We start from the raw sequence: 25028 nt of genomic DNA on the forward strand, positions 1-25028 counted from the left end.
AAGTGAGTCTCCTACAGACAGCATATAGATGATTCCTGTTTTTTAATTCTGCCAATCTATGTCTTTTGATTGGGGAATTTTATCCATTAATATTTAATGTTATTATTGTAAAGGCATTGCTTCATTCCACCATTTTGTGTTTTAGAATTTTTTCCCCATCTTATTACCTTTACTGATAGTCTTCATTTCTACACTCTTCTCCAGACCTCTCTCTCCTGCCTTTTCCTGTCTGCCTGTAGTGATCTCTTGAGTATTTCTTGTTGAGCTGGTCTCTTATTCACACATTTTCTCTGTGATTGTTTGATTGATACTTTAATCACCACCCCTTGTTTTTGAAGGATGGTTTTGCTGGGTATAGAATTCTTTGTTGGCAGTTTTTCTCTTTCAAAATCTTAAATATATCATATCACTGCCTTCTTGGCTCCGTGGTTTTTGCTGATAAATCCACATAGTCTTTTTGAGCTTCCTTGTATGTGTTGGATCGCTTTTCTCTTGCTGCTTTCAGAATTCTCTCTTTTGACTTTGATATTTGATGGTCTGATTAGTAAGTGTCTTGAAGTTTATCTATTTGTATCTATGCTTTTTGGGGCATGCTGTACTTCTTGGGTCTGTACTTTTATGTCTTTCATAAGAGATGGGATATTTTCAGTGATTGCTTCCTCCGTTAATCTTTCTCTTCCTTTTCCCTTTTCCTTCTGGAAACCCACAACATTTAAATTTGTGTGCTTAGTGTTGTCATTCAGTTTGCTAAGATTCTGCTCATATTTTTCCATTCTTTTGCTAAATTTATTTTTGTATATTGAATTTCAGGTGTCCAGACCTCTAATCCACTAATCCTTTCTTCTGCCTCTTCAAATATATTGTTGTAGGTTTCCTTTTTTTTAGATCTCTTTTATTATGCCTTTTATTCCAATAAGTTCTGCGATTTTTCAACGTTTCAAGTTCTTTTTTATGTTCACCCAGTGTCTTTATATCTTTCCTCAATTCATTGAATTTATTTTTCTTTTTTTTTTTCCTTTGGAAATTTGTTTTCTTTCTTTTTGAATTGATTTCTGGTGATTTTTTTTTTTTTTTTTTTTTTTTTTTTAACCTGTGCAGGCACCGGGAACCAAACCCCGGTCTCTGGCATGGCAGGCAAGAACTCTGCCACTGAGCTACTGTTGCCTCCCCTTTTGATGAGATTTTGCATGTCTGTTCAAACATCCTGAATTAGTTGTTTCAGTTCCCGTATTTCATTTGAAGTGTTGGTTTGTTCCTTTGACTGGGCTGTACCTTCAGTTTTCTTAGAATGACTTGCTTTTTGCTGCCTCCTAGGCATTTGATTTCCTTAATTAGTTTATTCTGCAGGTTGTTTCCAGTCTGTTACCTGGGGTTTTCTTGTTGGACGGCTCTGTTCTCCACCTGTTCTTTTGACATTTAGTTAAACTTATTCTAGATTTCTAGCATAGGTTCTGTTTAACCATCAGAATTTTTCAGTTTTTCCTTTTCTATTTCTTTCCCTGCCTGTATGGAGCCTTTTTATTTGAGGATGGTCTTCTCACATTTCCCCAGTCAGATTTACCCAGAGCAGACAAGCCCACATCTCAGGAGGAGAGAGTAGCTAGTATCAAGTTTCCCAGAGGGTGAGACCCAGCAGTTTGTCAGATTTTCCTATGAAGCCTCTAGACTCTGGTCTTTTCCTGTCTTTGGCCCATGAGGTCCTGGTCTGCCCATGGCTTCCCACCAGCTAAAGTGATCTGGTGCTTTAATTTCAGCAGACTTTTCCCTGCCAGGTGCAGGTTGATACAAACTTGAAGTAGTGGATGGTCTTTGATTGCTTCTCTTTTCCAGGTCATGGGGCCTGAATTCCTTGAAGGAGGATTCCACTTGAGCTGGGTCCTGCCCAGCTTTTCTTGGAGAAAATACATCCTTTAAGGAATTAACCCTTTCTACCTAAGTAGTTATTTTGTCTCTCTGACATCCCTTAGTTCTACCCTTGCCTGGGGCTAAGTGCTGGACCCTGAAGGTGTTTGCAGTTCTATTTTAATGAGCTGTTATGATGTTAAAAAAAAGCAAAAAAGGCTTTTCAGAACTGGACCCTAGGTCCTTGGGTTTGCTAATCAAGAGCTTGTGTTGTATGTGACTCTGTGTATCTCCAGGCTGTATGTGTCCCCTTTACTTGGGGTCCAGCCTTTTTCCAGTATTTTGTGTAGTCCATCTCAAAAAGCCTCTTTATTTATTTATTTTTCTTCTGTCAGCCCCTTCCCCTCTCTGCTGGGGCAAAAGCCCTTAGATCCTAGTTTATCTGTCCTAAGGGCCTGTTTTTAGTAGTTAGAATTTGTTCATTGATTCCACAATTGCAGCTTGGTTGAGCTAAAGCCTTGCTACTAGTAAAGTCTGTTTCTTTACCCCTTGGGGAACCAGCCTGCTTGTCTGGGGGGGAGGGTGAGGTGCTCGCCTTTGTGGCTTGGGGGACTTACAATTCTGTGTCGGAGTTCAGTGGTTCCACTTGATCTGAAATGGTGTACACTGTGTTTCTGGTCACTGATGTGCCCCTAGCAGTTGTTCTGTACAGTTCTTGGCTTTAATTTACTAGGTGTTCTGGAGGATAAACTAAATTCCACAGCTTGCTATGCTACTATCTTGTTCCACCTCTATTTTTTGGTTTCTTTATCGGTTGTTAAATGCATAGCAATGCTGACTTTCAGAGCTGCAGAACTCCAGCTCTGAGTCTTAGTGTCACACAGGTACCGAAAGTTCCAAAGAAGTATCAGGTTATACATATATAGCACAGCATCTCAAAATCTAGAAATAAGATTTACAGCTCCGGACTAAATGTGACTGCTTTAAGAGCTTACAGTCTAGGCCCCAATTGTCTTATAAGTACTTTCTAAAATAAACCATACAATATTTGTTCTTCTGTTTCTGGCTTATTTTACACCACATGATGTCCTCATGGTTCATTCATCTCGTTGCATGCCTCACAACTTCATTCCTTTCTGTAACCACACAGTATTCCCTCAAATGTCTACCCTATCATTAACTTTCCTGCTTCTCAGTCGACGTGTCCTTCAGTCACCCCCATCCAGTGGGCTTCATGGATAATGCCCAAAGTAAACAATCCATATCTCATGTTATCCTCACTTGTATATTCATCAGTGCTCTCGATTGTAGACAATTTTCATTGCTCCAAAGAGAAAAATAACAGATAAACACACACTGTCCAAATAGAAAATCCAAACCTCCCCTTGTCCCTACCCCCTGCCCCAGTTATTTATCTCTGGTATTACTATGGTACTGTTACTGTCTTCCTGTGAAATGTAGTCCATGCATGCAATAGTAGCTTTCCCCTATACCCCTCTATTATCAACTCTTTGTGCAACATTCATATCTTTGAAGTAGTTCATGTAAGAACTGATTTATATTTGTAGTGCTGATCAGTGGGATTCATGGCTCTGTATGACTCCTTTCAATCATGTTCACCTTTAATATAGCAATAATGAACTGCCTTCACTTCTATCCATTCACTTACATTTAAGTTCAATCTCATTAGCTAATGGTTCACCCATCTCTAGCTTCTATGTATCTCCAGCTTCTCTGTATTCTGCATTATAAGCCCCTGGTCAAAATACTGAAATTATACCATGTCTATTCTTTTGTGTCTGGCTTTTTTTACTCAGCATAATGTCCTCAAGGTTCATCCAAGTTGTCACCTGCTTTTCAGGACCTCATTTCATCTTCCTGCATAATATTCCATTAGTCACTTTATTTTTTTTATTTTTTATTTTTTTGCCTTAAAAATTTTTTTATTGATAAAACTTTACATGCAAACATTCTTAACACACAAACATTCCACACATGGTGTACAATCAATGGCTAACAATATCATCACATAGTTGTGTATTCTTCACCATGATCATTTTTTTGAACATTTACATCATCTCAGCAAAAGAAATAAAAAGGAAAAAACTCATACATAACATATCCCTGACCCCTCTCTCTCATTGTCCACTAATATTTCAGTCTACTCAATTTATTTCAACCTTTGTTCCCCCATTACTTGTTTTTTTTAATTTTTTAATTGATTTTTAAATTAAAAAAAATTACAGGAAACACAAACATACTTAATATGTGATCATTCCATTCTACATATATAATCAGTAATTCATGATATCATCACACAGTTGCATATCATTTCTTAGAACATTTGCATCAATTCAGAAAAAATACAAAGACAACAGAAAAAAATAAAACGAAAACAGAAAAAAAAATTATACATACCATACCCCTTACCCCTCCCTTTCATTGCTCACTAGCATTTCAAACTAAATTTATTTTAACATTTGTTCCCTCTGTTATTTATTTTTATTCCATATGTTCTACTCATCTGTTGACAAGGTAGATGAACATCAGACACAGGTTTTCACAATCACACAGTCACATTGTGAAAGCTATATCATTATACAGTCATCATCAAGAAACATGGCTAATGGAACACAGCTCTACATTTTCAGGTAGTTGCCTCCAGCCTCTCCATTTCCTCTTGGATAACAAGGTGACATCTATTTAATGTGTAAGAATAACCTCCAGGATAACCTCTCCACTCTGTTTGGAATCTCTCAGCCATTGACACTTTGTCTCATTTCACTCTTCCCACTTTTGGTCGAGAGTGTTTTCTCAGTCCCTTGATGCTGGGTCTCAGCTCATTCTAGGGTTTTTCTCAATCCCTTGATGCTGAGTCTCAGCTCGCTCTAGGATTTGTGTCCCACGTTGCCAGGAAGGTCCACACCCCAGGAGTCATGTCCCATATAGACAGGGGGAGGGTGGTGAGTTTGCTTATAGTGTTAGCTGGAGAGAGAGGCCACATCTGAGCAACAAAAGAGGTTCTCTTAACCACAAAACTAGAGATATGCTCCAAAGGCAGGATGTGCTTGAGGGGTAGAGGGAATAGTTAAAGTTTGAGCAGTCAAAAGCCTGGCTAAGAACCAGAGTGTTGATGTAAAGATATGACCACTGACAACAGAACGTTTCCCACTTCTCCTTTGCTCTGGATTGAGAAGTTGCAGGCAGAAGCATTTGATTATCCAATCCTTGGTCATATGGCTTTGAAAGGGGGGAAAGTGCGCATGGTGTGAGGTTGACTCTTGTCTATCTAGATTTGTGATGGAGAGTTTCCCAAGCATGGGAAGAAGGCATGATATATATTCACTCCAAAGCTGCTTTGACTACCCCAAACCTTTGAACTGCTACTTTTCCTGCCTCAAACCAGGACCCAAATGAATATTGGAAAGCTCTAGGCTTTAACTGTGCTTTTTCTTTTTGTAATGATTTTATTAAGATATAATTTACATACCATACAATTCATCCATTTAAAAAGTACAATTTGTCTGATGCTCCTTTTATCTACGGTATGGACATATGAGTAAAACATGGATTGAAAAATAAATAATAGGGGAACAGATGTTAAAATATATATATTTTGGATAGGTGGCAATACTACTGGTCAGTGAGAGGAAGGGGTAAGGGATATGGTATCTATGAGTTTTTTCTTTTTATTTTTCTTTCTGGAGTGATTTCTAAAAAATGATCATGGTGATGAATATACAACTATGTGATGATACTGTGAGCCACTGATTTTACACCGTGTATGGAATGTTTGTATATTAAGAATGTATGTGCTTGTACATTGTTGTATAAATAAAAATTTTAAAAATAAAAAGTGCAAAAAAAGAAGAGGTTCTCTTGGGGGTGACTCTTAGGCCTAATTTTAAGTAGGGTTGACCTATCCTTTGTGGGGTTAAGCCCCAAGACTGGGGGCTCAGCCTATAGCTTTGGTTATCCACACTGCTTGTGAGAATATCAAGAATTCAACTTGGGGAGGTTGAATTTTCCCCCGTTCTCACCATTCCCCAAAGGGGACTTTGCAAATACTTTTCCGCTCACTGATCAAATCACTCTGGGATTCATCGGGGCATCACTCTGGACAAATCAACAAAATCTCATGTCCTACCCAAGGTTCCATGTATTTATGTTGTTCAACCAAGCTATCTACATAAGTTATATTAGGAAATGCACCAGTCAAAATATAAATTTTGTACCAAATAAACATTTTTTACTTTAGTCTCACACATAAGTTGAAATTTTAAAATATTAATTAACGTCTATTTTCAGTACCTTGCAGTAATGATGTTCTTTCTTCCTCATGCAAAAACATTTTTAAAATTTGTACCAATAGCAGTTGTCCCAATATCATTTATTATATGATTCGTCATTTTTCTTCATAGACATCATGTTACCTGCATTATAAACTAAGTTGCTGGAGCCATCAGTGTCTATTCCTATGTCAGTGCTTCCAACGGTACTTGATAATGTTACTTTATATCTTTAAAAATCTTGTACCAAATAAACAATTTTTTGCTTTAGTCTTACACATAAGTTAAAGTTTTAAAATATGAATTGCCATCTATTTTCAACACCCTTCAATATTGACGTTCCTTTGTTCTTCCTCATTGTTCTAGTTTGCTAGCTACCGGAATGCAATATACCAGAAATGGAATGGCTTTTAAAGAGGGGAATTTAATGAGTTGCTAGTTAACAGTTCTAAGGCCAAGCAAATGTCCCAATTAAAACAAGTCTATAGAAATGTCCAATCTGAGGCATCCAGGGAAAGATACCTTGGTTCAAGAAGGCCAATGAAGTTCAGGGTTTCTCTCTCAAATGAGAAGGCACATGGCGAACACAGTCAGGGCTTCTCTCTTGGCTGGAAGGGCATATGGTGAATACAGCATCATCTGCTAGCTTTCTCTCCTGGCTTCCGGTTTCATGAAGCTCCCCGGGAAGCATTTTCCTTCTTCATCTCCAAAGGTCGCTGGCTGGTGGACTCTGCTTCTCATGGCTATGTCATTCTGCTCTCTGAATCTCTCATTCTCCAAAATACTTCCTCTTTTATAGGACTCCAATAAACCAATCAAGACCCACCGAAATGGGTGGAGACATGTCATCCCCTAATCCAGTTTAACAGCCATCCTTGACTAAATCACATCATCAAGGGAGATGATCCAATCACAGGTTCAAACATACAGTATTGAATAGAGATTATTCTACCTTTATGAAATGATATTTTGATTAAAACATGGCTTTTCTAGGGGGCATACTTCCTTTCAAACCAGCACACTCATGCAAAAATGGTTTTTTTTTTTTTTTTTTTTTTTTTTTTTTTTTTTTTTTAAAGGAAAGACAGAGAGAAGGAAGGAAGGATAGAAGGAAGGAAGAGAGGAAGAAAGGGAAACATCTTTTAAACATTTTCTTGTTTTATTGTATTTTGTTTCTCCGTTTTCGTTACATGGGCTGGGGCCGGGAATCGAACCGAGGTCCTCCGGCATAGCAGGCAAGCACTTTGCCCGCTGAGCCACCGCGGCCCGCCCCAAAAATGGTTTTTAATTTGTACATTTAGTCACTGTCATACACTCTAGGCAATCCTAGATTATACCCTCTCAGTTTTTATCGTCTATCTTTCTTTCTGATTTCATTTGTGCCCCCAGCCCTCCTCCCTCTATCATTCTCACATTCAGCTTCATTCAGTGTTTTAACATATTGTATTACAGTTAGGTAGTATTGTGCTGTCCCTTTCTGAGTTTTTACATTCAGTCCTGTTGCACAATCTGTATCCCTTCAGCTCCAGTGACCCAATATCTTACCCTATTTCTATCTCCTGATGGTCTCTGTTACCAACGAAATTCTCCAAGTTTATTCACTAATGTCAGTTCATATCAGTGAGACCATATAGTATTTGTCCTTTTGTTTCTGACTAATCTCACTCAGCATAATGTCCTTAAGGTCCATCCATGTTGTTACATACTTCATAACTTTATTCTGTCTTACAGCTGCATAATATTCCATCGTATGTATATACCACAGTTTGTTTAGCCACTTGTCTGTTGATGGACATTTTGGCTGTTTTCATCTCTTGGTAATTGTAAATAATGCTGCTATAAACATTGGTGTACAAATGTTCATTTATGTCCTTGCCCTCATGTCCTTTGAGTAGAGACAGCATATAGATGGGTCCCGTTCCCTAATCCATTCTGCCAGTGCATGTCCCACGATTGGGAAGCTTAATCCATCGACATTCAGTGTTATTACTGCCCAGGCAGTACCCTCCTGTACCATTTTGCCTTTTGGCTTTTATATGTCCTTCTAATTTTCCTTCTTTTTACCTTTACTCATAGTCTTCCTTTCTACACTCTTCTCCACACCTCTCTCTTCTGCCTTCGTATCTGTCTCTAGTGCTCCCTTTAGTATTTCTTGCAGAGCTGGTCTCTTGGTCACAAATTCTCTTAGTGATATTTTGTCTGAAAATGTTTTAATTTCTCCCTCATTTTTGAAGGACAATTTTGCTGGATATAGAATTCTTGGTTGGCAGTTTTTCTCTTTTAATAATTTAAATATATCACCCCACTGTCTTCTCGCCTCCATGGTTTTTGCTGAGAAATCTACACATAGTCTTATTGGGCTTCCCTTGTATGTGATGGATTGCTTTTCTCTTGCTGCTTTCAAGATTCTCTCTTTCTCTTTGACCTCTGACATTCTGACTAGTAAGTGCCTTGGAGTACATCTATTTGGATCTATTCTCTTTGGGGTATGCTGCATTTCTTGGATCTGTAATTTTAAGTCTTTCATAAGAGTTGGGACATTTTCAGTGATAATTTCCTCCATTAGTTTTTCTCTCTTTTTTCCTTCTCTTCTCTTTCTGGGACACCCACAACACGTATATTTGTGCGCTTCATATTGTCTTTCAATTCCCTGAGTCCCTGCTCATATTTTTCCATTTTTTTCCTATATTTTCTTTTTCTTGTCGGATTTCATATGTTCCATCCTCCAGTTCACTAATCCTATGTTCTGCCTCTCAAAATCTACTACTGTAGGTTTCCACTGTTTTTTTCATCTCTTCTACTGTGCCTTTCATTCCATAAGTTCTGTGATTTATTTTTTCAGACTTTAGATTTCTTCCTTTTGTTCATTCCTTGCCTTCTTTATATCTTTCCTGAATTCATTGATTTGGTTTCTGATGAGGTTTTCCATGTCTATTCATATATTCTGAATTAATTGTTTCAGCTCCTGTATGTCATTTGAATTTTTGGTTTGTTCCTTTGACTGGACCATATCTTCAATTTTCCTAGTGTTATTTGTTATGTTTTGCTGGCGTCTAGGCATTTAATTACCTTAGTTAGTTTATTTTGGAGATTGCTTTCACTTCTTTTCCTAGTGTTTTCTTGCTGGATGAATTTGTTGTCTCTCTGTTATTTGATATTCACTTCAGCTTTTTCTGGACCTCTAGCTTAGGTTTTGTTTAACACAGGAGAATTTTTCAGTTCTTGTTTTCTTGTTTCTTGCCCTGCTTGTATGGTGCCTTTTCCCTCCAACCCTTAGGAGGGTCTGCTTACGTATTATAGACCCCAGCCAGATTTTCCCAGACCAAACTGGCCTCCTGTGAGGAGGAAAGAGTCACCTGCATCGGTTTTCCCTGAGGGTGAGACCCAGCAGATTAAAAGACTTTCCTGTGAAGTCTCTGGACTCTGTTTTTCTTATCCTGCCCAGTATGTGGCTCTTGTCTGCCTGCAGGTCCCACCAGCATAAGATGATGTGGTACCTTTAACTTTGGCAGACCCTCCCTGCCGGGGGCATGGTGGAGACAGAGGAGAAGTTGTAGGCTGGTTTTGATGGCTTCAAATTACCAAGCCCTGGGGTCTGAATTCCTTGAGGAAGGGATTCCACCTGAGTTGGGCTTCACCCCTCTCCTGGGGAAGGCACAGGCTCCAGACAAGCCCTCAAACGAACTTGTTTCTGCCTATGCCTGGGGCTGTTGCAGCCTGAGAAGTCCTGCCACTGAATCCAAAGGCAGTGAAACCTTTGTGGAAACACAGCCACAAAAACCTCTGCTTCCTTCTTTTTTCTTTTTCCTGTCAGCCCTACCCCCTTGGCGCCAGGGCAAAAATGAGTGACCTCCACTTTGACCAGGTTCATCTGAGCTAGGGGCCTATTTTCGTAGTCAGAATTTGTTAATTAATTCTGCAATTGGCGTTTGGTTGGGCTCAGCCCCTACTGCTGGTAAAGTCTCTTTCCTTTCCCCTCTGGGAAGCAGCCTGTAGGGGAGGGGTGCTGGCCGCCACGGCTTGGGAGCTCACAATTCTGGGGGGTCTCGCAGACGGTCCAGCTGGTCCAGACTGGGGTATGTTGTGTGTCCGGTCACTGACGTGGCCCCAGGAGCTGTTCTGTATTGTTTCTGGTTATTCAGCAGTTGTTCTGGAGGATAAACTAAAACACGCACATTGCTAAGCTGCCATCTTGGCCCGGAAGTCTCAGTCACTTTGTTTTTGTATTGAAGTCTTCTATCTCATAAAAGTCCTTGAGAACAAAGTTGTGTTCTGTTTGAATTGACATGGCTTTGCAGATAACTTGTTTAGCAAATGCTGAAAAGGACTGGGGGAAAGGTGATTGATAGAAAAATTTTAAAATCACTTTAGGTAGAACCTATACTGTATAAACAAGGTTTTGCTATTTTCTTTGATGCTTATTTTTCATTAAATAAATGTAATTGGTCAAGTTGCTGACGGGAAGTGAAAGGCATAGTACAATATACTTTCCAAAATGGTTGTGGGTATAACTAGATTACCATATAATAGAAGCTTAAAATAAACTAAGGAAATCACCAAGAAGGTTGCTTGTATTTTAACATAATGGGAAATCTTGTTTTTTTCCCTAAACAAATATTATAGCAGCATTATTCATACCAGTCAAAAACTGGACATAGATGTTCTTTGGTGGGTGAATGTCTAAACAAACTGTGGTACAACCACACCACAGAATATTACTGAGCAATAAAAGGAACAAATTATTGATATACATAAAAACTTGGGTGAATCTCCAGGGAATTATGCTGAGTGATAAACGCACTTCCAAAAAGTTATATACTATATGATTCCGTTCATATAATATTTTTTCAATGAGAACATTTTAGAAATGGAGAATAGTTTCCAACCTGCCAGGAGTTAGGGATGGGTGAGAGGGGTTCAAGAGGGAGATGGTGGTGGTTATAAAAGGGCAAAACACAGAATCTTTAGGGTAGTAGAACAGTTCTTTATCTTGACTGTAGTGTGGATGCACAAACCTACACGTGATAAAGTTTTACAGAACTAAATACACACACTCACATAAACAGCTAAGCTAAGGTCAGGAAAAGGTGAACAGAGTGCATTACAGCAATGTAATTATCTTGTTTATACTATTGTACAATAGTTTTTGAAGATGTTATCACATAATGGGAAATTGATTTGTGTTTTCAGCTGCCTATTAATGGAGTAAAACTAAAAAATAATTAAGTTCAGCAGTCAGATTTTACAAATTGCTATGAAGAAATTATGAGATTTACTCTTGTCATTTTGAAATATTTGTAGCATAGCTTTTAGGAGAGGCTTTTGTATTTGCATTTATTCATGTGCATTATTCCTGTTGTTCACAGTGATTTTATTGTCAAAGTGGTGGATGTGATGGATAGTAGCCAACAGAAAACTTTTCGAGGACATGATGCCCCTGTTTTAAGTCTTTCCTTTGATCCTAAGGACATTTTTCTGGTAATCATTTCCTCCTTATCTTGCTGCTTTTTAAATTTAAAAAATTTTAAAAAAAACAATGTTTTTAAAATTGTGAGAGAATTAATCAAAATTTCACAGTCAATACAGGACTATTTCATTTATTGATCCAGTCTTCTTCATTATGTTATGGCTATAACTATAGAGAAATCTATTGTTTATTCCTGCAGGCATCAGCTAGTTGTGATGGATCTGTCAGAGTGTGGCAAATATCAGATCAGGTATACTCATCATCTTGAATTTAAAACTTTTGCCTGTTTCCTACATATATTGGGTATTACATATTGCATTATTGGGCCAAATTGTTATTTGTTTTTCTTTATACTTTGTTTCTTTGTTAGCATTAAATACTATTTTTGTGATCAAATTCAATAAAATCTATTGCAAAAGAAATTTATTCCAATCAAAGGAAAATGATAAATTTATATTTCACTTTAAGGTTTTAAAATCAATGGGAACAATTCAATCATTATTTATTTATGAAGTACCTACTATATGTTGGGTCTTATGTTACATGTTGGGGATACAAAAATAAAATAAGACATGGACCACACTTGATTTGGAAAATTGCTTATATAACTTATTTTAACCCAGCCTGGGAAAGATTTTAAAGGTGGTATGAAGAATGTTATGCTCCAGGAAGTGCTTTCCAGCAGAGGAAACGGTTCTTCCTGAAGTGATCAGAGAAGACTTTTTATTACTAGAGAATGTGGTTGGTGAAAAAAATATCCCCCACAGATATGCCTCAGTGTCCTCATTCTTGAACTGTTTGAAAGGGCTCACTTTGACACCTTGACATTTTGTAGTAGTTGTTTCAAGTTTGTTTTTTTAGGTAGTATAAGGTCTTAATATTTTGTTTTTTTTTCTTTTTAAGGTTATTTAAGTATATAAGTATATTGTATATATAAGTATATAAGTTTAAGTATATTGTTTGCTTATTCTACACAGGAAATACTCATGTTAGTTTAGTTATTTAAGATTTGTGCCCTTCATACCTTTGAAGGACTTAATATAACTTTATGTAAGTCAAATATTATGATCATGTTAAAGAGAATTATGTTACTTTTTTCCTGTGATATATATTGATTTGAAGGAATCACTTATTAATTTACTCACCTCTACATATATATATATATATATTTCCCCCCCCCCCCCCCCCCCCCCCCCCGGAATACAACCAGGTTTTAAGTTCTTTTTTATTTTCCTCCACACTGGCAGAAGTTCTGAGGTACATTAAAGTTTTGTAAACAATTTAACTATCCCTCTCCTCCACCCCCCACTTTTGAATATACAAAGCATAGGAGAATTTTTGATGGTTTCCCATCTCCTCATGCTATTTGATCCAAAAACTGCATAAAGTTTGTAGCAGTGTTTGTATGGTTATTGTACATATTTAGGAGAAATGGAGGCAAGAAGGGATAGGGAGAATGGTGATCCATATTTTCATTATGTTATGAAAATAAAACCAAATATAATCATCCAGAACCGAGCTGCTCTCAGAGCAGCTCCAGCCTTCAACAGGCAATGATGACAGAAAGGAAAGGTGCTATGCCCAGGAGTCACCCAAAGCACAGTGCTCCTCCCACATGGACCCAGACCAAAGGGTGATGGGCAATTCAGGGTAATGTTCTATGGGGAAGGGGCTTGGCAGAGGCAGAAAAGTATTTGTTTGTAAATAGGGCTGAAATACATTTATAACTGAAGGGGTGTTAGGAAGTCAGACCAGAAGCCAGACCAACTCCTTTCTCCCGTTGTGTCCTGTTCCCCTCCATCCCACTGCATCCTCCTGTTTAGTGGTTTCCATGGATGAAGGTCTTAAAAATGGTCAGGTTTTGTATGTTCTCTTTTCAGGAAAGGCAAATAACTTGCCATTCCAGGATCTTTAAGCAAAACTTTTTCAGGGCCACAGCAAGATAAACACAGTGCTCTGAAGAACCAGATGAAATTCTGGGCTTTTATTGGAAGCACAAGTTTATCCCTATCCAAAATGAAAATTATATAAATTCATACATAAGGTAAAGATCCTAGTTGTCTCTTAAATGAGACAAATTTTCAGCAGAAGTGCCCGAAACAAAGTGGTCCTAGTCCTCTGAAGTAAAAACATTTATGGAAGAAATCAGTTTTTGTAAGAAAGAAAATTAGTAAATCCCTCTCCCAAGCCATGGAGTTTCCTTTGTCCATTCGTGTCGGAGCATGCCAGGGGAGAAGTCAGCTTGCTTGTAAGTCACTATCTAATGAAGAAAAACATGAATCCTTTCTCTGAAAGAATGCCCAGGAAGAACAGTTGAGGTGGAGGTGGTGGGGTGGGGGGATGCAACATCAAACCAATTCAGTCTAAACTTCACCCCGCTCAGGGCCTCTTTCATGCAGTTCCAAATGTAGCTGTGGCAATGCAACTTTCAGACCAGGTTATGCATATGTTGGGAGGGGGGGGGGGCGGATTTTCATAAAAGAAAATAAATTTTCTTTTTCTTATTTTTTTTTAAATAAGACATGTGCTATTAGTTGGCCACTGCTACAAAAATGCAATGATGTGATAAATGCAAAATCAATCTGCAGACTTTCCTGGCAGCCCAAAAGTGGTAAGGTAAGTCACCCTTATTCTTCAATCTTTCTTTTAATTATTTGTTTTAGTCTTTCTCAACTTTAACTAGAATAGTTTTTAAAATTTTAAATATTTCATTTGGATTATAAATCTTAGAGTCCAAGCCACCTAATTAATATCTAAATTCTTCAAGAAACATTTCAACTTTTTATACTTTTTGAAGTGTGTATTTTGCATAAATGAATGAATTTTATATTTTTCTTTGTGTTCATGGTTAGTAGAAGTGCAGAAACAGATACTAGCTGATGCAGTTAGACAACAGAAAGAGAGGTTGTTTGGAGGAAGGAGAACACACATTATTTGCAAATTGAAGACTTTTATACAGGGACACCCCAAGAAAATCAACTGGGGAAAAAAACTATTCCAAATAATAAGAAAATTCAGTGAGATAGTTAGAAGTAAAATTAATATACAAAACTGATAAATCTTTTTTAAATTATTTTTTTATTTATAATACATAACCATGTACAAACACATTCTTACCATATGATCATTCTGTTCTTGTTATATAATCCATAACTCACAGTACCATCACATAGTTGTATATTCATCATCATGATCATTTGTTAGAACATTTGCATCAATTCAGAAAAAGGAATAAAAAGAAAACAGAAAAATATTCATGTATACCATAACCCTTGCCCCTCCCTTTCATTGATCACTAGCATTTCAGTCTACTTAATTTAACATTTGTTCCCCCTATTATTTACTTATTTTTAAACCATATGTTTTACTTGTCTGTCGATAAGATAGATAAAAGGAGCATCAGATGCAAGGTTTTTGCAACAACACAGACACATTGTGAAAGCTATATCATTATCCAATCATCTTCAGGAAACATGGCACTGGAACACTGTTCTGCATTTGCAGGCAGTTCCCTCCCGCCTCTCCATTACACCTTAACTAAACAGATATCTATATAATGCATGAGAATAACCTCCAGGATAACCTCTCAACTCTGTTTGAAGTCTCTCAGCCATTGATACTTTATTTTGTCTCATTTCTCTCTTCCCCCTATTTGTCGAGAAGGTTTTCTCAATCCCTTAATGCTGAGTTCCAACTTATTCTGGGACTTCTGTCCCATGTTGCCAGGAAGGTCCATACCCCTGGGAGTCATGTCCCACATAGAGAAGGGGAGGGTGGTGAGTTTGCTTGTTGTGTTGACTGAGAGAGAGAGGCCATATCTGAGCAACAGAAGAGGTTCTCTTGGGGGTGATTCTTAGGTCTAAGTTTAAGTAGGCTTAGCCTATCCTTTGCAGGGTTAAGTTTCATATGAACAAACCTCAAGTTTGGGGCCTCAGCCTATTGCTTTGGTTGTCCCCACTGCTTGTGAGAATATAAAGACTTCTCCACTTGGATGAGCTGAGACTCAGCATCAAGGGATTGAGAAAACCTTCTCCACCAAAAGGGAAAGAGTGAAATGAGACAAAGTGTCAATGGCTGAGAGATTGCAAACAAGTCGAGAGGTTATCCTGGAGGTTATTCTTACGCATTAAGTGGATATCACCTTGTTATTCAAGATGCAATGGAGAGACTGGAGGGAATTGCCTGAAAATGTAGAGCTGTGTTCCAATAGCCATGTTTCTTGAAGATGATTGTATGATGATATAGCATTCACAGTGTGACTGTGTGATTGTGAAAACCTTGTGTCTGATGCTCTTTTTATCTACCTTGTCAACAGATGAGTAGAACATATGGAATAAAAATAAATAATAGGGGGAACAAATTTTAAAATAAATTTAGTAGATGGAAATGCTAGTGATCAGTGAAAGGGAGGGGTAAGGGGTATGGTATGTATAAATTTTTTTCTGTTTTCATTTTATTTCTTTTTCTGAAGAGATGCAAATGTTCTAAGAAATGATCATGATGATAAATATGCAACTATGTGATGATATTGTGAATTACTGATTGTATATGTAGAATGGAATGATCAAAATAAAGATGTCTGTATTTCTTTGGTGTTTTTTTGGTATTTAAAAAAAAAAAAAGACTTCTCCACTTGGGGAAGTTGAATTTCCCCCTTTCTCACCATTCCCCCAAGGGGACTTTGCAAATGCTTTTTTATTCGCTGTTCAAATCACTCTGGGATTTAGCGGAGTATCACTCTGGACAAACCAACAAAATCTCATGTCCTACTCAAGATTCCATGTACTTATGGTGTTCAATTAAGCTGTCTTCATAAGTTATATTAGGAAATGCACTAGTCAATATATAAATTTTGTACCAAGTAAGCATTTTTTGCTTTAGTCTCACAGTTAAGTTAAAGTTTTAAAATATTAATTACCATCTATTTTCAACACCCTGCATTATTGACATTCCTTTGTTCTTCCTCATTCAAAAACATTTTTAAATTTGCACATTTAGTCACTATCATTATACACTCTAGGCATTGCTAGATTATACCATCTCAGTTTTCATCATGTATTTTTCCTTCTGATTTCATTTGAGCCCCAGGCCTCCTCTCACTATCATTCTCCCATTCAGCTGCATTCAGTGTTCTAACATAATTGTATTACAGTTAGGTAGTGTTGTGCTATCCATTTCTGATTTTTTTACAATCAGTCCTATTGTACAATTTGTATCCCTTCAGCTCCAATTACCCAATATCTTACCCTATTTCTATTTCCTGATGGTCTCTGTTACCAATGACATTCTCCAAGTTTATTCACTAATGTCAGTTCGTATCAGTGAGACCATACAGTATTTGTCCTTTTGTTTCTGTCTAATCTCACTCGGCATAATGTCCTTAAGATCCATCCATGTTGTTACATACTTCATAACTTTATTCTGTCTTACAGCTGCATAATATTCCATCGTATGTATATACCACAGTTTGTTTAACCACTCTTCTGATGATGGACACTTTGGCTGTTTCCATTTCTTCGCAATTGTAAATAATGCTGCTGTAAACATTGGTGTGCAAATGTCTGTTTGTGTCCTTGCCCTCATGTCCTCTGAGTCGATACCTAACAATGGTATTGCCGGGTCATATGGCAATTCTATATTAGCTTCCTGAGGAACCGCCAAACTGCCTTCCACAGCGGTTGTACCATTTGACATTCCCACCAACAGTGAATAAGTGTGCCTCTTTCTCTACATCCTCTCCAGCATTTGTCATTTTCTGTTTTATTGATAATGGCCATTCTGGTGGGTGTGAGATGATATCTCACTGTGGTTTTGATTTGCATTTCTCTAATAGCCAGGGAATTGAGCATCTTTTCATGTGCCTTTTGGCCATTTGTATTTCCTCTTCTGAGAGTTGTCTGTTCAAGTCTTTTTCCCATTTTGTAATTGGATTGTCTCTCTTTTTGTTGTTGAGTTGAACAATCTCTTTATGAATTCTGGATACTAGACCTTTATCTGATATATTGTTTCCAAATATTGTCTCCCATTGTGTAGGCTGTCTTTTTACTTTCTTGATAAAGTTCTTTGATGCACAAAAGTGTTTAATTTTGAGGAGTTCCCATTTCTTTCTTTCTTTCTTCAGTGCTCGTACTTTGGGTGTAAGGTCTAGGAAACTGACTCCGATTATAAGATTTATAAGATATTTCCCTACATTTTCTTCTAAAAGTTTTATGGTCTTATGTCTGATGTTTGGGTCTTTGATCCATTTTGAGTTAATTTTTGTATAGGATGTGAGATATGGATCCTCTTTCATTCTCTTGCATGTAGATATCCAGTTCTCTAGGCACCGTTTATTGAAGAGACTGTTCTGTCCTAGGTGAGTTGGCTTGACTGCCTTATCAAAGATCAATTGTCCATAGATGAGAGGGTCTATATCTGAACACTCTGTTCAATTCCATTGATCAGTATATCTATCTTTATGCCAGTACCATGCTGTTTTGACCACTGTAGCGTCATAATATGCCTTAAAGTCAGGTAGCGTGAGGCCTCCAACTTCATTTTTCTTTCTCAGGATATTTTTAGCTACTTGTAGCACCTTCCCCCTCCAGATACATTTGATTATTGGTTTTTCTATTTCTGAAAAGTAAGTTGTTGGGATTTTAATTGGTATTGCATTGAATCTGTAAATCAATTTAAGTAGAATTGACAACTGAACTATACTATACTTAGTCTTCCAGTCCATGAACATGGTATGTCCTTCCATTTATTTAGGTCTTCTGTGATTTCCTTTGACAGTTTCTTCAGTTTTCTTTGTATAGGTTTTTGTCTCTTTAATTTATTGCTAAATATTTTATTCTTTTGGTTGTAATTGTAAATGGAATTCTTTTCTTGATTTCCCCCTCAGATTGTTTATTGCTAGTGTATAGAGACACTACAGATTTTTGAGTGTTGATCCTGTAACCTACCACTTTGCTATACTCATTTATTAGCTCTGGTAGTTTTGCTGTGGATTTTTGGGGGGTTTCGACATATGGTATCGTATCATCTGCGAACAGTGAGAGTTTTACTTCTTCTTTCCCATTTTGATGGCTTGTATTTCTTTTTCTTGTCTAATTGCTCTGGCTAGAACTTCCAACACAGTGTTGAATAATAGTAGTGATAGTGGACATCATTATCTTGTTTCTGATCTTAGGGGGAAAGTTTTCAGTTTTTCCCCGTTGAGGATGATGTTAGCTGCAGGTTTTTCATAAAGGGAATATCTTTTATCATGTTGAGGAAGTTCCCTTTTGTTTCTATCCTTTGAAGTGTTTTCAGCAGGAAAGGATATTGAATTTTGTCAAATGCCTTTTCTTGATTCATCAAGATGATCATGTGGTTTTTCTGCTTTGATTTGTTGATATGGTGTGTTACGTTAATTGCCTTTTTTATGTTGAACCATCCTTGCATACCTGGGATGAATCCTACTTGGTCATCATGTGTAATTCCTTTAATGTTCTGCTGGATTCAATTTGCAAGAATTTTGTTGAGGATTTTTGCATCTATATTCATTAGAGATATTGGTCTGTAGTTTTCTTTTCTTGTAATGTCTTTGTCTGGCTTTGGTATAAGGGTGAGGTTGGCTTCATAGAATGAGTTAGGTAGCTTTCCCTCCTCTTCAATTTTTTTGAAGAGTTTGAGCAGTATTGGTACTAATTCTTTTTTGAATGTTTGGTAGAATTCATATGTGAAGTCATCAGGTCCTGGACTTTTCTTTTTGGGGAGTGTCTTAATGACTGATTCAGTTTCTTTACTTGTGATTGGTTTGTTGAGGTCATCTGTTTCTTCTTGAGTCAATGTTGGTTGTTCATGCCTTTCTAGGAAGTTGTCCATTTCATCTGCATTTTCGAGTTTATTAGCATAAAGTTGTTCATAGTGTCCTCTCATTAATTCCTTTATTTCTGCAGGGTCAGTGGTTATGTTTCCTTGTCCATTTCTGATTTTATTTATTTGCATTCTCTCTCTCTGCTTCTTTTTGTCAACTTCGCTAAGGTTCCATCAATTTTACTGATATTCTCATAGAACTAACTTCTGGTTTTGGTGATTTTTTTTTATTGTTTTCATGTTCTCAGTTTCATATATTTCTGCTCTAATCTTCATTATTTCTTTTCTTTTGCTTGCTTTGGAGTTAATTTGCTGTTCTTTGTCTAGTTCTTCCAAGTGAATAATTAATTCCTTCCTTTTTTGCTCTTCTTTTTTGATATAGGCATTTAGAGCAATAAATCTCCCTCTTAGCACTGCCTTTGTTGTGTCCCGTAAATTTTAATATGTTGTATTTTCATTTTCATTTGCCTCAATATATTTACTGATTTCTTTTGTAATTTCTTTCTCGACCCACTGGTTGTTTAAGAGTGTGTTTTGAACTTTCATATATTTGTGAATTTTCTGACACTCTGCCTATTACTGATTTCTAACTTCATTCCTTTGTGATCTGAGAAAGTGTTTTATATAAAAAGTTTGATTATACTTTATGTGAAGAAGGTGTGGTAGTTTTTAATCAGCATAAATGACCATATATATATATATATATATATATTTATATTCTGAGAATTTATCATTTAAGCATATGTACCCATTTGTACTGCAGGGCCTGAATAATGAAAAATTTGCACCATTGCTTATAGCAGCAAAAGATTAGAAACATCCTAAGTGTTCATTTATTGAATACTGGTTAATTATGAAATTTTTAATATGTGTTTTTATTGAGATACCTTCACGAACTATACTGTCCATCCGAAGTATACTATCAGTGGCTCACAATATCATCATGTAGTTGTGTATTTATCACCATGATCATTTTAAGAACATTTGCATCACTCCAGAAAAAGAAATAAAAAGAAAAAGTTCATACATCCCATACCTCTTACCCCTCTCATTGACCACTAGTATTGCAATCTACCCAATACTTTTTTTCCTACCCCTTGTTCCCCCCTCTCCATTATTTAATTATTTATTTTGTCCTTATTCTTTTACTCATGTATCCAGACTCTGGGTAGAGGGAGCATCAGCCACAAGGTTTTCATACATGGTCACATTGTAAATGCTGTATAGTTACAGAATTGTCTTCAAGAATCAAGGCTTCTGGGATGCAGTTCAAGTTTCAGGTCCTTCCCTCTAGCCACTCCGATACACCATAAACTAAAAAAGAATATCTATATAGTACATAAAAATAACCTCCAGGAGAACATCTGAACTCTGTTTGAAATCCCTCAGCCACCGAAATTTTATTTTCTCTCATTTCTCTCTTCCCCCTTTTGGTCAAGAGGGCTTTCTCAATCCCATGAGGCTGGGTCCCAGTTCATCCCTGGGAGTCATGTTCCACATCAGGGAGATTTGCACCCCTGGGAGTCATGTCCCATGTAGAGGGGAGGGCAGTGAGTTCACCTGCAGAGTTGGCTTAGGAAGGCCACATCTGAGCAACAAAAGAGGTTCTCTAGGGGTGACTCTTAGGCATTATTATACGTAGGTTTAGCTTCTCTTTTGCAGGAATGAGTTTCATAGGGGCAACCCCCAAGATTGAGGGCTCAGTGTTTTGAATTGGTTGTCCCCACTGCTTGTGAGAGTATCAGGAATTCCCCAGGTGGGGAGTTTTAATATTTCCTCTTTTCTTCTCAGTCCTCCGAGGAGACTTGGCAAATACTTTTTTATTCTCTGCACAAATTATTCTGAGATATATCAGGGCATCACATAAACCTGTACAAACCAACAAGATGTCACTCTGTATTCAAGATTCCATATAATTATGGTGTTCAAATAAACTGACTATACAAGTTAAGTTAATGTCCTACCAAAAATACAAATTTTGCCCCAAATAAACATGTCTTCCTTCAGTTTCACTCAGGAGTTGAAGTTTTAAAATATAGACTATCTCATCCTTTATCTGTATAATGATTTACCTTAGTCCTACTAGATCAGTTTCATTCATATCTCTAGTTGAAGTCTGACTCACTTTTTCAACTTTTTTTTAACAGTTGCTGTATGGAGTGATACTGATTTTCATAGCTTCAGAGCTCTAACTCTGAATCTCAGCTGTCACACAAATACTTAAAGTTACAGGTTATACACAAATAGCTCAGCATCTCAGAATTTAGAATTATGTTACAACTCCTGAATATATATGACTGCTGTAAGAGCTTACAATCTAGGACCCTTTATAATAGGCCCCAACCTGATAGATAACCCATGCTCTCGACTTCAGTTTTCCAAGTTTGTATATTTTAGTTAGTCCATGTGAGTGAGGCATGATAATATGTCATTTTTTTCTTACATTTCATTCAACATACTTTTCTCAAGGTTCATTCACCCAGTTGCATATCTCATAACTTCATTCCTTATTGCAGTCCCTCAGCAGTTCCGTTGCTATATACACTGAAATTCCCCCTTCCATTCCTCAGTCAGTATATGTACCCTTAAGCCACCTCCATCATTGCATATTGGGAACACTGCTACCATAAGTAGCAGTGTGCAAATGTACATTGTGTTCCCACTCTCAGTTCTTCCAAATATATACCTAACAGTGGGGTTGTAGGATCATATGGTAGGATCTGTGGAACCACCACACTGCCCTCCGGGGGGGGGCTGCACCACTCTGCTTATCTCCTAGCAGTGAATGGTACATCTCTCTCTCTCTACATTTTCTGCAGTATTTGTATCTCTGTCCATTTTTTAAAAAGTTTTATATGTACATCATACAGTCCAACCTAAGGAAAAAAAAATCAATAGTTCCCAGTATAATCACACAGCCATGCCTTCACCATCATAGTCTATATGAGGACATTTCATATTCTTCCTCAAAAAATCCCATAGCCTTCCCTTATATACCCCTCTTCTTGACATTTAGTTTTGGCATATTGCCATTTTACGTTCAGTGGAGGCATATTACAATGTTACTGTTGACTATAGATCCTAGCTTGCATTGATTATATTTTTTCCTATGTACCATCCCATTTTCAACACCTTGCAATGTTAACATTCATTTGTTCTTCCTCATACAAAAACATTCTTATGTTTGTACATTTAATCACCATCATTGTCCATTCTTGGCATTTCTAAGTTATACAGTCTCAGTCTTTATCCTCATTCTTTCCTTCTGGTGTCATACGTGCCCCATCCCTTCTCGCTCAACCATGTTCTCATTCATCCTCATTCAGTGTACTTATATTATTGTGCTACCATCAGACAATGTTGTGCTATCCATTTCTGAGTCTTTGCAGTTAGTCCTGTTGCACATTTTGTACTTCTTCAGTACCAAATGCTCAATTTCTACTCTCTTTCTATATCCTAATAACCTATTCTTAATTTTAACTCTGAAAGTTCACGGATTAATATTAGTGAGGCCATACAGTATTTGTCCTTTTATTTCTGGCTAATTTCACTCCACATAAAGTTCTTAAGTTTCATCCACGTTATTATATGCTTTGTAACTTTTTTCTGTCTTACAGCTGTGTAATACTCCATTGTATGCATATACCACAGCTTGTTTAGCCACTCGTTCATTAATGGACATTTGGACTGTTTCTATTTCTTGGCAAATGTAAATAATGCTGCTATAAATATCCTTGTGCAAATGTCCATTTGTGTCCTTGCCTTCAGTTTCTCTGAATATATACCTAGTTATGGGATTGCTGGATCATGTGGTTGTTCTATACTTAGCTTCTTGAGGAATTGCAAACTGCCTTCCAGAGCGGTTACACCATTTTACATTTCCACCAACAGTGGATAAGTGTGTCTCTCTCTCCTCATCCTCTCCAGCACTTGCTGTTTTCTGTTTTTTTTTTAAATAATGTCCATTCTAGTGGATATGAGATGATATCTCATTGCGATTTTGATTTGCATTCCCCTAATAGCCAGTGAAATTGAGCATCTTTTCATGTCCCTTTTAGCCGTGTGTATTTCCTTTTTCATGTCTTTTGCCCATTTTTAAATTGAGTTGTTTGTATTTTTGTTGTTGAATTGTAGAATCTCTTTATATATAGTGGATGTTAAACCCTTATCTTATGTATGATTTCCAAATATTATCTTCCACTGCATAGACTGCCTTTTTACTTTACCGACAGTATTTTGATGCACGAAAGAAGGTAATTTTAAGGGGATTCCATTTATCTATTTCTTATTTCTTTGCTTGCACTTGAGGTGTTAGGTCTAGGAAACTAAAATTACAGTATTTTTAAAAGTGAAATAGTATTCATTTGTTAAAATGAGGTAAATATGAATATCCTCAAATAGAATAGTCTTCAAAATACATTATTGAGCAAAAAACATCAAAGTATAGAACAGTGGGCATAGGTGGAGTGCTACTGTTGGTGTTATTAAGAAACGTATGTGTGTCCATCATATGTATATATGTTTAGTTATATAATCTATGCTTATATTTCCCTTTGAGAGATAGAAATAGAGTTTGGGGATGAAATGGAATATTTCTTTTCAACATACAACCTTTTGAGGCATGTGAATTTTTAAGGTGTACTTAAAAGTGATTGTTAAGTTCACAGAAATCCAATATGTACTTTTTTCTTTTCTTAGAAAACAAAGTTTTCCCCAAGTAATTTGAAAATCAATAAAATTAACTTTGTTTTAGTATGAATAATTTTTGCTTTTTAAAATAAATGTTGAAAGAACAACAGTTTTAATTATTTCCACTAATCTATTACTTTGTGAGAATGTGTAAAAAGATAAATTTCTTTTTTGAAAAGCTATCCCTAGGATTCTGGTTCTGTTTCCTACCAGTTAATGAGATGAATTGCTTTAGATTGAAAGGGGCTAGATTCCTTAAGAAGTAATATAAAATGTACTAACTACAAATGCTCCATTATTCAGTGCAAGCAACAGAGTAATCATCACCTATTCTTTGTTTACAAAACTTTCAAATAATCATTTTCTGAGTTTTTATACTTATTAGTTGCTGATTAAAATACAGATTTGGCTGTAAGTTTTATAAGCTAACTAGATGAATTTTCTGCTCTTTTTCTGTTCATATCGAATTTAACATAAATTTTTGTTTTCTTGTCAAATAGTTACTAGCAGTTCCTGTGGAAAAGTCTGTCAAACTATATAGACGAGAAACTTGGAGTAATCAATTTGATCTTTCAGATAATTCCATTTCTCAGGTAAGTTTTATAAATGATACTTTCAGTCACTATGAGGGAATATCTAATACATACTTGTCTCAATACAGTTGCAGTTAAATATCATTCATAATGGAGAACTCCAGCCTGTTGTGCCTTGCTTGTCTTCCACAAATCTTCATTTGGCCAATAACTGGACAATAGCTATCTCTTCTGCGAGATTTGACAAGAAAATTTCCTTTAAATTTATAAGAAGTCAGATTTAACCTTTGCATAGTATTAAGACAAGTTATTCTCTTTCTCTCTCTCTCTCTCTCTCCCTCCCTCCCTCCCTCCCTCTTTCCCTCTTCC

At 36.8% G+C, this 25028-nt stretch overlaps 1 protein-coding gene across 3 annotated transcripts in view; it reads left to right on the forward strand.

Annotated features, from left to right (window-relative positions):
• WDHD1 (WD repeat and HMG-box DNA binding protein 1) overlaps positions 1-25028 on the forward strand; it is a 108496-nt gene that overhangs the window by 40231 nt on the left and 43237 nt on the right. For 2 of the 3 annotated variants that reach the window (XM_077122579.1, XM_077122580.1), the window contains exons 5-8: positions 11498-11609; positions 11798-11848; positions 14119-14214; positions 24627-24719. In XM_077122579.1, coding sequence (XP_076978694.1) covers positions 11498-11609; positions 11798-11848; positions 14119-14214; positions 24627-24719 — 352 coding nt within the window. Of the gene's footprint in view, positions 1-11497; positions 11610-11797; positions 11849-14118; positions 14215-24626; positions 24720-25028 lie in introns of those variants that run through there. The other variant, XM_077122581.1, reaches the window with a different exon arrangement.

Source organism: Tamandua tetradactyla, chromosome 12 (genome assembly GCF_023851605.1).
Source record: "Tamandua tetradactyla isolate mTamTet1 chromosome 12, mTamTet1.pri, whole genome shotgun sequence".
Classification (NCBI taxonomy): Eukaryota; Metazoa; Chordata; class Mammalia; order Pilosa; family Myrmecophagidae; genus Tamandua; species Tamandua tetradactyla.